Below are 13,944 nucleotides of genomic sequence, written 5' to 3' on the forward strand. Positions count from 1 at the left end.
AATGCTTTTCACTCCTAGATGTGAATGAATGCGAAACCAATCCCTGCAGTCAAGAATGTTCTAATGTCTTTGGTTCATACCAATGTTACTGCCGTCGTGGTTATCGGCTCAGTGATGTGGATGGAATAACCTGTGAAGGTAAGGTTACATTACACCACAAAGCTTGCTGGCAACGTGTTTGTCTCTCACACACACACACAGCTGTGGTTCCTCATCCTCATTTGGCAAATCTCCTTAACACTGCAGCACTGCAATTAGCAAACACTGAAAGGTGACGATGCACGGTTTCATATGATGGGAAGGCAATTAACCATTGAGCTCAGCCACTGGCTCACAGTTTATGGCGTACCACTGCAGGAGGATTGGAGACAATTTTACAACCAACCTATTTACCAGGGAGTAGAAGCACCAGGAGATTAAAAATAATCGCTGATTGAAAGCTACAGCATGGAAACGGGATCTTGGGCCCATAAAGTCCACACCTCTAGTGAGAGGAGCAAAATCTAAAGATGTGTGGACGTTTATTTTTATAAACACAGTAGTGGGTGCCTGGAAGGTGCTGTCCAGGGTGTTGGTAGAGGCAGATACAGTGGTGGCATTGAAGAATTGGAGTTGTTATGTGAATTCAAATGCTCCTGAAGCTGTGCTCATTGTGCCTGGGGCTCATTGAACTACTGTGTTTCTAATAAATAAAGAACAAAGCCCCATTGATTAGAAATAGTGAACTTGTGGCTAACAATAAGAAAATATTGCAGATGTTGAAAATTTGAGACATAACAAAGCATTGGAAATAGCCAGCAGGTCAGTCAGTGTCTGTGAAGAATTAACGCTTTAGTTCAATGACTTTCATCAGAACTATAATCTCTTTTGACAGATGTCTGATTCAAACAATGCATTTCTCTGCATTTTGTTATAGACATTGATGAATGTGCATTACCTGCCGGAGGCAACATTTGTTCATATCGATGTGTCAATGTTCCTGGAAGTTTCCAGTGTGCCTGCCCAGTTTCTGGCTACACTCTTGCACCGAATGGGCGGAACTGTCACGGTAGGAAAATATTTCTGCAGGGGATCCTAAACAAATGAATTGACGTAATTATTTTAAACTAAACTTCAATACATCAAACAGGTCTTATTACAGATATTTCAGTGCCATTAAAGATATATTGCAGGGCGTGAAAATAAATTTTGCAGGTTTTGTCCTGTTTGCGCTGGTTTCCTGTTGCCAGTCTTGCGAGTCAGGAAATTGGACTGAGGGATCATTGTCATGATGCACTGCAACACTGAAATCAAATGCCCATTACATGCCTTGTATGTGAAAATGTCATCAACATGTACAGTGCTGTGCATGTGGCTTGCCAGAAATGTGCATGTTAGAAGAACAGGTGGAGGCGTCTTAATCCTTTATTTAATGGCCCAGGAATTGATGTGTAAGAGGCAATGAGTAGAAGAAAATTAGCTCCATGTTGTTGTAATATGTTGCTGACATGGTTTACAGCTGTCAAAATATTGCTTGATATGACATGTTGAACAATTTATATTCCTTAATAACTATTTTTGTTGTTCACTGGTGTGTATCGTCACTATCAGGGACTAAAGAAGAAAATACCAACTATGGTTTCATGATAATGCTTTTACTATTTATTGTTCTGCTATAAATATCTCTTCCTTTATGTGACACTTTAAAGTCACAAATTCCAGAAAGAAATTCTTGAAACAGTTTAGGGAAGACAAAAGAATGTGATTACTTGAAGTGGTTGGAAATCTTCTTCCAACAAAGCCCTTCTTGTTCTTTTTGGTCTGAGATCTGAGCATTCTGTCACCTCTTCAAGGTGTTCCTGTCTCTACCAGTTCACCAAAGAGCAGGATACCAAAGTCTAAGGCTTCTCACCTGTCAGATGGAAAGAAACTCAAGCTTCTCTTTAAAGCTAAGGGATGATGTTTCTTGAAAGATGTAAGGGTTTCTCTCATCGGCTTTTAAAAGGAATACATTATGGGAAACGAAGTACTTCTGAAGTTTAGTCACTATAGGAAATGAGATGGTCAATAAAAAGTGAAAATTACCAATTAATCAAATTTAGAGAACTTTAAAGGCCAAATATAGTCCACAACATGAGTGACTTATTTTTTTAAAATTACAAGCAAACTGCAGTACAATATTTTCTTTCGACCAGACTGATCATACTGGGGTTTATCATCCTACCCAAAGTAAGTAAAGTATCAAAGTACCACCCCTCCATATTAATTCCTATTAGCATAATTTTCTATTTCTTTCATCTTCATGCCTGTTTATTCTCTCTTTAAATTTTCATTAGGTTATAAGGGATAGGAGTAGAATTAGGCCATTTGCCACATCATGTATACTCCGCCATTTAATCATGGCTGATCTATCTCTTCCTCCTAATTCCATTCTCCTGCCTTCTCTCCATACCCTCTGACACCCTGACTAAACAAGCATCTATCTACCTCTGCCTTAAATTCTGATGTATAATGCCTCAATTACTCTGTATGGTAGCACATCCTACATCCTTGCATTTCTTTTGAATAAGAAATGTTTTACAGGTTTCCCTCTCAATTTATCAAGGATGACCTTCTATAAAATACTTTGGTTTTGGTCTTCCTCCCTTCCAGAGGCATGGGGTTGTTTAAGCATTCCCGAGAGGTCTTGGGGCATGGGCTAGTGTCCCATTCGAAAGCTGGCACCTTCCCTGATACAGCACCCTGTGCTGCATTGGAATACTAGCCCAGAATATGTGCTTACATTCCTGAAATGGAATTCAGAGATGAGAGCTCTGCAGCTTTTTTTGAAGAAAGCGAATAGTATGCTTTCATAGCAAAAGGAAAGAGTTCTACTGCAAATCTCAAATTATTGCGTACAGATTTTAGCCAGCTCTCTTCAGTATCCCAGGTTACCAAGCCTGAGGACTTTCTTAAATTGATAACTTGGTTTAGATATTTAGGAGAGCACAGAACTTACAAAATTTAGGGGTTGGATTTGTGGAGATTGCCCCATGTTAACCATGCAAGGTCACAGCTTTAAGGGGGTCCTCGAGATGAGAAGAACTTTTTTCACACAGAGAGTGGTGAATCTCTGGAACTCTCTGCCGCAGAGGGTACTCAACAGTTCATGGCCTCCTCAGAGTGTCGTGATAATAAGTTGGTATAGATCAAAAGCAGGCTCAGCCGAATGGCCTTCCTGCACTAACTGCATGTTTCTATGTTTGTGAGATCATGGAATGTTGCATGAGAGCACTGATCTCAAACATTGCAAGAAGACTCTTGGAATTAGAGAGCTGAACCAAATTGCAGTACTGAAGACCATGGAATTTCAGAACTGGTCTGCATTCCCCCGTGATAATTAAGTATAGAAAAAGACTGTTCCAGACCATAATTTCAGAACTGGCTGCATTCCCACTAGACTGTTCCACAACTATTACTATACTGTCATCCACCTGAAGTCATGGAAAATTGCTCAGACATGTTCTATTCAAAAAAGCAGGGCCAATAAATCGATGGTTCTTTATTGTCACGTATGCACAACACAGTGGAATTCTTTTGCACAACCACAAATGCACAGTTGCCATATTTTGGCACCATTTACAAAGAAAAACAGTCCAAAGTCCAATGCAGGTAAGCCCCAGGCTGCTGGAGGCCCGCGATCCGATATTCCTCTCCTCTGCCTTGAATAGATCATCACTGACTTGGAATAAATTGGATCTTGGCTAGTCCAGACAATTCCCAGGAAATAATTTTATTTAAAAAGAAATCCAATTTGTCAATGTTGTTTCAATTTGAATTTCCTCTTTTGTGAAACTATAGGTATTCTTTGCACTGAATAATTTGCATTTCATTTACTGTATCAACACAAAGCATTGATAAACAAACCTTTGCTACAATTGTATAATAACAATTCAATAGCCCCTGACCAACTGAGTGAATGTCTTTACTTAAACTAATTCGAGACAATAACAAATAGCACCACAGGGCAAGCACCATCAGTCACCATGAAATCCTGAACATGACAACCTGATAAGCTATGAGTTTGATGTCATGGTCTGTATCCTACAATCAGTGACCCATGTCTTCCAGATCAGAGGCTTTAGTCTTTTGAAGTCTTTAAGTTTGGGACCACAGGGAAATATCTTGGTGAAAGGGTAGAGACAGCACATCTGATGTTGCAATTCCAGTCATACTTCATAAAAACCTTAGACGTCTGTTGACAAACAAGGACATGGTCTGCTTATGAAGTCCAAACTCTTAAACAAATTCCCATTGGAGCAACATCAAATGCAGAACCTGCTACATTTTTTGTTATTTTTGTTAGTAATTGTATTTGATTCCCACCACCTCCTCTGGCAGCATGTTCCAGATATCAACCACTCCCTGGGTAAGTATAGCCTACTTAAGGACCTGTCCCATAGGCTATTTTTAGGCGACTGTCATAGTCGTTGCAGGTCGACGAAAAAACAGTGACTGGAACCCCCCTTTGACTTAAAATTTGAAATAGAATCATTACTTTAACAAAAAAAAAACAGTCAGCACCGGTGACAACCTACGTCACCTGGCAACCACCTACGTTAAGCTGGCAACAACTACGACAGCATCTACGTCAGGAGAAGTCAAGCTAGGCTAATTGGCGTCAAACCCACTGTCGCCTACTGTCTCCGAAATTTTTTCAACATGTTGAAAATCCAGCAGCGGCCAGAAAGACCCTACGACTCTTTGGGCGACTGAGGAGACTACTCACGACCGTACAGGCGACACCCTGGCGACCATGTGGCGACAGCCTAGTCGCCTGTAGTCGCCTAAAAAATAGATTAAGTGGGACAGGCCAATTAGATTCCCCCTTTAAAATACTACTGCTCATCTTAGAACTATGCCCTCTTCTTTTTGATACATCCAATATAGGAAAATATGGGATGTCAACCAAGAAGTAGTCTCTGAGGAAAGCAGAAAGGGCTGGGGATGGGGGAGATGTGACTGGTGGTGGGATTGCAATAAAGTTGACGGAAATGTCATGCTGTCTGACCCTCTAAGTTACTCCAGCTTTTTGTGTCTGTATTCTGAAAATCATGTATTGGATGCGGAGGCTGGTGAAGTGAAAGACGAGGACCAGGGGACCTCTGTCTCTGATCTGACTGTTGGGGAGCGGGGTGGTTAGAGCAGAACTGCAGGGGACAGAGGAGAGATGGGCAAGGGCTCCTCTAATTTTCAGAATGGAGAAATTATGTATTTCCATTTTGGACAGAGGTGGGTGCCTTGAGATGTGCAAACCTTTAGAAAGATGGCTACTTTAACATTAACAAACTAGTTCTTAACTTAATCTCATTTTGATTATTGGATATTGTACATGTAGAGGAATTTTGGACAAAGCAGAAATCCTTGATTAAATTGGAGCTCAACTTCACTTGTTCTATTGAAGTTCACCTTCAGACACGGATACGAAAATCATGTAGTTGGAAATTTTCACATCCTAAAGTCCGTTTTCTTCCCCTAGATATTGATGAATGTATCACAGGGATGCACAACTGCTCTGGAACAGCGACTTGCTTCAATGTCCAGGGGAGCTACCGCTGCCTAAATTTTGACTGTCCAGAAAACTATCGAAAAACTGGCGAGGCGTAAGTAAACTTTTGCATTATCAAGACATTAACAACAGAATTTTCAAAGTGGTATCCAGATAGGAGCTTTTGTCTATTCTACCAAGTTCATAGATGGTTCATGCTTTTTAAGCAAGTCTTCAGGTAGACCAATATTCATCTTGGCTTTGACTCTGGACAAAGTAATCATGGTAGAAACTTGTAAAACAATTTAAAATAAACTATAATCTTTCTTGATAAATGATGCAAGAGTGAAAGCACTGCAAATATGTATCAATGGTAATTACATTTCTTCAAGTTTCAACACTGTGCAAAGACCATGATTTCAGTCACTGATATTCCCATTACTTTTGCTTTGAACCAAAAGAGCACAACATGTATTTAATTTCTTGGTTAAATCTGTGCTTCAAACTATAGTTTAAATTGTTAATTTTACTGTCTATCTTTCTGTGATTCTCATGCAAGAGAGCAGTTTCAAATTTGCAACAATTATTCACACTGCACTGTGAATTCCTTTTTATACACTTAATTATGAACCTGAAGCTTTATGGGCTTATTTGTATTTGATTGATGGGAATATCTGCGATTGACTCTGGTGGATATATTTTCTGCCAAGGCTCCTTAATTTAAAATCATACAAATAGGTACTTGAATCTGATTTCGACACACCCTGAACCCCCACCAGAATTGGAAGGTATCGAAGTTGCTGGTGAAGAGAGGCAACACTTTTGCCAAGAAATTGGATCATTTGCATGCGTTTTTCATGTGAAAATTGTGCATCACTTGGGGTAGATGGTGTTAGCAAACTTTTCCAGATGAAACTGTACCCATTGTGAAATTGGGGCAGACACTTCTATGCACAATCTACCTAATGCCACCAATGTTTCTCAGTGTCATTCACACCCGAATAACATCATAGGTCATATTGCAAATTTTTTGCATAAATCATAGCATAAATTGGAACTTCTGTATAATCCATGATTGCTGTTGATTATTCACACAAAAAATATTGAAGCGTAGATTAGCAATCATATATGAATACAATGTTCTGCACTCTCATGCACAGAACACCCACAATGTACAGTGTTCAAAGGTAAGGATTATTGAAACTGCATCAGTGGTACTCCTCTCACTAGTCACAGCCTTTTTGTTTGTGTAATTCCAAGATGCATTCTGCAATGACAGGCCCTTTGATCAGTGCAGCCCTCAGAGAAGCTCAAAGTTATTTGTAGCACAAAAATCAAGCAAGTCAGATCATTGCATACAGTGATCAGTGTAAACACACTTCCTAGCCACTCTATGGCAATCTTTCCTCAACTGTGCTGTGGCTATCAAAGAGAGAAGTCTTTAACATCAGAAACGTCTCAGATCAGCAGAAATTTGTAGTCTCATTTGAGACCCAAGATGTTAGGCAGTGAAAGGAAGGTACACAATAGTTAAAGTCTCAAAGGATGTCCTTTTGACTGGGTGTAGATCCAATTTCATACATTGATGAAGGGAAAAAAACCCAATTGGAAACCTGAATCCTTTGTTGTGGTGGGAACGATGGGCTCAGATTTAGGAGGTGGCAAACTGCTGATTTACTACTTTGCTCTTTTCCTCTCAACACCACAAGTTGCACAGCCAGACTTTGGATAATTGTGTTGACTTATGATATAGCATTGCATTTGGCATGATGAATATCTCCAGAAATTGAATTTGAATAATAAATTGCCAACATTAAAAATTACTCTCACTGCAACTTTTTTTTAAAGCCTTTAATGTTTTTGATACATGTTTGATTTCCATTATTAAGATAAGAAGGCTTCAGCCAAAATTAGAAGCTTATTCTTGAAATTATTATTTTGGCCAAGAGTCATCATTCTTTTAGCCTTCGACTAATCACAAAGTATGACTATTTGGAAGATTTCCATCACGCACTGGGAGGATTCCAACAGTGTGTTTGCCAAGTATGGCCCCTCATGACAACATTTTTTTTCTGTTTCAAGTGGGTTGGTTCTAAATTGTTGGGAAAAAATACGACACATTGATTTTTCAAATTAAATGTTGCGTTATTAGGTTTTTTTTTTCAAAACCATTGTGTCATTTAGTTTGCCAAATATTTTGGAACAATGCCATTCTAGTTAGTAATCTGATAGAGCAATTTTCCAGTTTTTGCAAGAACCCATGGAATACTTATTGCATAGATTAAGCTTAACATGGACTTGAATTGCAAACCTGTCAGGGTCCCATTGCAGGAGAGGTTGAATGTTACATTTCAATTCATGTACTTGTCTCATTTAAAATTATTGCACGTTGGTACCGCAGTCTATTTAACAGAAAACTAACGTGAAATGCCAGGCCCAACATTGTTCCACTTTAGAAGCTTAATATTACAGATGCCAGATCACCACAACAAGGGAAAGATGTTAGTTCACAGGAAATGAAATGTGCCACCACAACTTTGTGTGCAACATTCCATCTCTGCTCTGTGGCAACTGTGACAGCATGTTATTATTATCAGTATGAAAAGTTGTGGGGGTTGTGGGCTTAACAATTCAAGAAAACTTTACCCTAGTGTGGACTAGGTAAATATGTGAAGAATGGAGGTAGCATTGTTTTTGTATTTTGGAGTTATTGGCAAAATCTTTGATTATTTGCTCGTTGCTACTTATTAACTCTTTGACTGCATGCTCTTCATTTAAACTGCCTCAATGTCTGCTTCATTTATACATAATGCATTGCTTAGCTGGGCAGTCTCAAACACGTTTCCTTACACTCTATTTTGGCTTGATTCTCCTTTAACTGCTGATATCTGGTTCTCATTTTCCATTTCCAGCTCCAATAGTATTATTATGATTAGTATTGTTCCTATCATTATCAAGTTGTAGAAGAGAAATGTAACATTAGAATGAATACAAAATAAATGCAATAATTTTCTATTCATATACATCCAAGCATTTATCTTCCACTTCAGTCTAAAGCTTACACGGTTATAAGATACTATTCCTTGGAATGAATACAGAAAAGAAGAAACATCCTTTGTGCCCTTCTATGAAAATAGGCTGATAGAAGAACCATGTTACTGCCTCTTCTGGAGCTGTCACTGATCAGTTCAGAGAAAGCGAGCAGAGAGCAGTTATTTGTACCCTTAATTCTTTGTTGGTTTACCGTGCCCTTTGTTGGGTGGGCTCAGGACCTATGAAGATGTAAAAATATGAAAGTGAGGTAATACTGGGATTTTAATCCAGAGCACCTGGCTTGGAGGAGGCTCGCTTGACTGATTTATGCCTTCCACAATTTGAATGTTTTTAAATGTGTAAAATTGCCTAGTTTATCAGTATCGCAAGATTGGAACATATTTGGATAAAAACTATGACTCAATTAACTAATGATTTAACTATCGATCGAATTAACCATTCAATCCTAATCTTCGTGTAAATTAAAAACCACCATTTTCCCAATCCAGTGATTAGTTCCTTAAATGAACACTATCCCGATGTAAACTATTTTCTCTTTTTGTTTAAAAATTCACCATTCTTGTGAAAACTGATGCTTATTGACAATTTTCTAAACTTTCCCCTCATAATTCCAATTGCACATCCTCTTGCACTGAGACTTATATTCTCTTTTGTAAACTTCCTTCTAAGGTATCTTTCTAGGAAGCTGAAGAAGCTCATTGATACAATATCCTTGAGTGTCAGCCTTTTGTTTTCCACTGCCTTGCGTGTCCTGTGCCATCATTAGTTTGTTGGTCTTGTACTTTAAAGTGGGACAGGAATAGATCTGCTCCTTTACCATTACTTTTCTGAGATTTATCTCTTCGAAAATGTCTCAGCTGTCCCACTTTCACGACCTAAACGACCTTTTTTAGGCTTATCATGTTTTTAATAGGACGTAAGATCTGCGAGTACGAAAATCGGAAACATTGATTTTCTGAAATGTCTCAGCTGAACATATTATCATGTTTTTAATAGGACAAGATCAAAAATGGAAACATTGATTTTCTGAAATGCCAAACCCAATGTATGAATAGTAATGGGGCAGAATGATTCACCCTGAACCCTTTCCTCCTGACATGAAAGATGGAAAGTTCACTTTTATTTTCTATGAGGAAATTCCTGAGAAGATACACCCTCTCTGATAAGATTGCCAGAGATCAAGATCACACTAATTAAAATCTATTGATCCGAGTGGAAACCAGGGAGAGGGGGTTGGCTATTCTCTTGCTCGTTTGTCATATTTTCGGGGCTTTCTAAGGCTCTTTACAAGTTACAATGGAACAGTGGGGGATCCTCTTCTGTTGAGGTTGTGATGGATGAGTGGGAGTAATAGGTCCCCACTGCACAGGTAATTCTTTTATTATCTGCTACACTGACTTGCTGGCTTTGCTTATGTTCATTAACACCCTCTTTCCTCTCTCACTTTCTTCCAGTCGCTGTGAGCGCTTGCCTTGCAATGAGAATCAGGAGTGCCAAAGCCTGCCTTTAAGAATAACCTACTATTACCTCACTTTCCCCACCAACATCCAAGTGCCCACCAATGTCTTCCGATTCGGGCCCTCTCACGCTCTACCTGGAGATAACATTCTCCTTTCCATCACCCATGGCAACGAGGACAACTATTTTAATGCACAAGAACTGAATACCCACAGTGGAATTGTGTTTGTACATCGGCAAATCACAGAACCCAGGGACTTTCTTCTCAACGTTGAGATGAAGCTCTTGCGTCATGGAGTCACCAATATTTTTGTAGCAAAAATCTATATTGTTGTAACTGCTGAGGTTTGATGACTTTTATTTGGTGACTCGTTAGAATGTTGATTAATATTGTTCAATGCTAGTTAACCCAATAATACACTGACTGAGATAATAAATATATAGACTTTCCTCTGTTTCTTATGCACGTCCAAGTGGCCTAGTACACTGCAAAGTTTTGCTTTACCTCCATTGCAAATATCGCAGTGCGTCTTTCTTTATACTCGGCCCAATTATCTACATCCTGACATTTACTGTACATGCTCCATGGCTTAATAATAAATCTCACTGCATGACTACTGTCCCTTTGTAAACAAATGGGGGGGGGTGGTGTACAATTATGACAAATACATCATGTGAATATTACTCAAAATATAGTAAATAAATGGATTTTGAGGTACTGAACCCCCCCATGGAGTAAACTGTGAATATCAATACATTTTAAGTCATTTGTTTAATGGTTTATCATTTGGAAGAAACACATATGGGAAATTTGTGGGAATAAATAATTTCTTAGAATATAGCCTACTCTACAGCTTTGACCTACAATGCATGTGCCAAACATGATTCCAATTTAAACTAATCTCTGCTTGCCCATGATCCACATCCCTTCATTCTGTGCACAACCATGTGCCTATCTAAAAGTTTCTTAAAAAAACACAATTGTATCTAGTTTCACCACCTTGCAACAGTTCCAGGCACCTACCAGTTTTGTGCATAAAAACCTGTTCTGCATATCTCCTTTAAACTTTTCCCGCGCGCCTTAAATTTAGACCCTCTAGTCTTTGATATTTTCACCCTGGGATAAAGGTTCCAACTGTCTACCCTGTCTATACCTCTCATAATTCTATCAACATCCGAGTTCCAGAAAAAATAATCCAAATTTGTTCAACATCTCATAACTAATAGCCTCTATTCCAGACAACATTCTTGAACACCAGTTATTGTGACATCATAATGAAGATTAATCTCCTTTCATTTTTCTACTATATCCAACCTTGTATCAACATAGCAAAATGAGAATGAGAAAATGGACAACAACTTGCAATCCATTAAAATTTCCAGAGGACCCATTGAGAGTGATTCTTCCGCTCATCTGCATTACACAAATGGAAAGGGTAGCCTTAGACACACAAGTAAAATCACATAAATCCTCTTCATACTACTTACAGCTTTTGCAGCTCTTGCATTTGTAGAGGTAGATAAAGGAGTGAACTACAGAATCATTCCCTGGGGGTTTTGTTTACAGAAGTGGTTCATTGCCAAGTGTTCTTCGGCATTCTAAGCATAATTACCATACAACACATTTGAAAGGCGATTAAATATAACCTTTGTGCTGTTATGTGCTTTTACATTTCTGGATTTTTGCTCTGCAGATTTAATGCACTAGAATTGCACAAATAACCACTCCTTAACCTCTGCTATCAACAGAATACTTTGTACAGCTGTGACGTCTCAAAACTTATGTTCTAATGAGCAATTTCAAATTTGTCAATTGATCTTTAATAAGTATTTCAATTAACTCGCCAATTATCTACTTGAATTGTTGAAATTGCCCCCCAAAAATATTAGAACAATTTATATACTGTGCATTTTTTAGTCAAGTTAGTAAACTAGATTAGTATTTGATTAAGTTGATACTATTTTGGACATTACTTCTGCAAAATTGTGAAATATGCGACCCAGATTACCTTAACATTATCTTAACAAACGTGTGCTTTTCTTAACTCTACTCAGTTTATTAATGACACCAGACACAGAATACATGGAAGCTACTGCCTAACATTTTATACTAACAGCAGTACAATGCTTTTTTACTGATATGATATCAGTATGAAGCAAGATTGGAAGCAGGTAGTCAAAATTGCTGGTTCAGTGATCTGTGTCTGGTGTAATAAAAACCCGAGTAGAGTGATCTATCGATACTGGTTATCTTGCATCTTCCTATTTGTAGCTCATAGATGTCAACTGTTCTGCTAGGATTGTGATCCATGCCAGCTGATCACCCCATTTGATCCTAGGTCTGGCCCATGGAGGCTCCTTGATCAGCCATATTCCAATTCAAATTTTGTTTAGCACAGTCGCTACAATTAAAATGAAACTTAGCAGAGCAGTTATTTAAGGTAGACAAAAATGCTGGAGAAACTCAGCGGTTGAGGCAGCATCTATGGAGCGAAGGAAATAGGCAATGTTTCGGGTCGAGACACCTCTTCAGACTGATGTGTTTAGTTTTGTTTATTGTATAATTCATTTACTTCCTTTATATCACAATTTATTAAATAAAATGTATTTCATTATTTGGACATAGGAGTTCTTTAATCGTGATTTTTTTTTTTGTTGCATCACCATACCATTGTCTTACATTTTCACTGGGCAATGTTATTTATTTATGGAGTTTTCCATGGCTTTTTTACGTTGTTTACTGGCTTTCCACACATAGCAACAATAATTTGTATTTATGTAGTACCTTTAATAGTTGGTGAATGTCCCATTGCACCTTATTAAACAGATCCGAGCCACATGAAAATATATTGGGATTGAAAGAGTAAGATTTAAGGAAATAAAAAATAGTGGAGACAAGATGTTTAGGGATTGCCTGTTATTAGTGAAGTTATTGAAATTAGGGATGCAGAGATCCTGGAGGGAAACAAAGTGCTGGAGGAACTCCACGGGACAGGCAGCATTTGTGGAGGGAATGGATATGTAATGTTATAAGTCAGGACCCTTTTTCAGTCCGATTGTTGTAATGGGTAGAAAGCTAGAAAAGAGAGGTGGACAGGATGTAGGCTACAGGGTTGAAAACATGAATATAAATTTTAAAATGGAGAACTAACAGATTATCTGACAATTATGTTTGCAGGCCTCTGATGACAAAGGTCAGGATGTGACATGGGGGATGTGAGAGGGAATACTAGGAAAGTATCTTGGAGTTTGGGTTGGGACCGTCACCAATGTCCAATTTGTCAGTGACTTGGATGCATAACATTGATGAAAACTGGTGAAATTTGTTAGTACCCAAACTAAGATGGGCAGTAAATCACAGAATGGGCTAGATATGATATAGAAGTTGGCAGATCATTGTAGAGGATTGTAAATATAAACAAATAGAAAATATGAAACAAGAGCAAAGCTGTGGAAAAACTAAAGGGTCAGTTGATTGACCGTCTAAATTGCTGCTTTTCACTGGACAATCTACAAGCCAACTTAAGGATAAGGGGGAAATCCTTTAAAACCGAGATGAGAAGAACTTTTTTTCACACAGAGAGTGGTGAATCTCTGGAACTCTCTGCCACAGAGGGTAGTTGAGGCCAGTTCATTGGCTATATTTAAGAGGGAGTTAGATGTGGCCCTTGTGGCTAAGGGGATTAGGGGGTATGGAGAGAAGGCAGGTACGGGATACTGAGTTGGATGATCAGCCATGATCATATTGAATGGCGGTGCAGGCTCGAAGGCCCGAATGGCCTACTCCTGCACCTAATTTCTATGTTTCTATGTTTCTAACAGAATGTTGGATAATCTAGCCAAAACTCAAATATGTCAGAAAAAAATAATTATTACTTCATTCAAACTTTGATAGCACTGCACATTTTATACCACATCTTGCTTTA

General features: G+C 38.5%; 2 protein-coding genes across 3 annotated transcripts in view; one reads left to right on the top strand and one right to left on the bottom strand.

Annotated features, from left to right (window-relative positions):
- The window catches only part of LOC129706142 (structural maintenance of chromosomes protein 1B-like), a 179,686-nt gene that overhangs the window by 114,660 nt on the left and 51,082 nt on the right, over positions 1–13,944 (bottom strand). The gene's annotated exons all lie outside the window — the stretch shown is intronic.
- Positions 1–13,944, top strand: part of fbln1 (fibulin 1) — a 72,559-nt gene that overhangs the window by 47,565 nt on the left and 11,050 nt on the right. Inside the window, exons 12-15 of one of the 2 annotated variants that reach the window (XM_055650160.1) lie at positions 19–138; positions 917–1,048; positions 5,498–5,621; positions 10,015–12,639. In XM_055650160.1, coding sequence (XP_055506135.1) covers positions 19–138; positions 917–1,048; positions 5,498–5,621; positions 10,015–10,369 — 731 coding nt within the window. In that variant the 3' untranslated portion in view covers positions 10,370–12,639. Of the gene's footprint in view, positions 1–18; positions 139–916; positions 1,049–5,497; positions 5,622–10,014; positions 12,640–13,944 lie in introns of those variants that run through there. The other variant, XM_055650159.1, reaches the window with a different exon arrangement.

This window comes from Leucoraja erinacea, chromosome 19 (assembly GCF_028641065.1).
Source record: "Leucoraja erinacea ecotype New England chromosome 19, Leri_hhj_1, whole genome shotgun sequence".
Taxonomy (NCBI): domain Eukaryota; kingdom Metazoa; phylum Chordata; class Chondrichthyes; order Rajiformes; family Rajidae; genus Leucoraja; species Leucoraja erinaceus.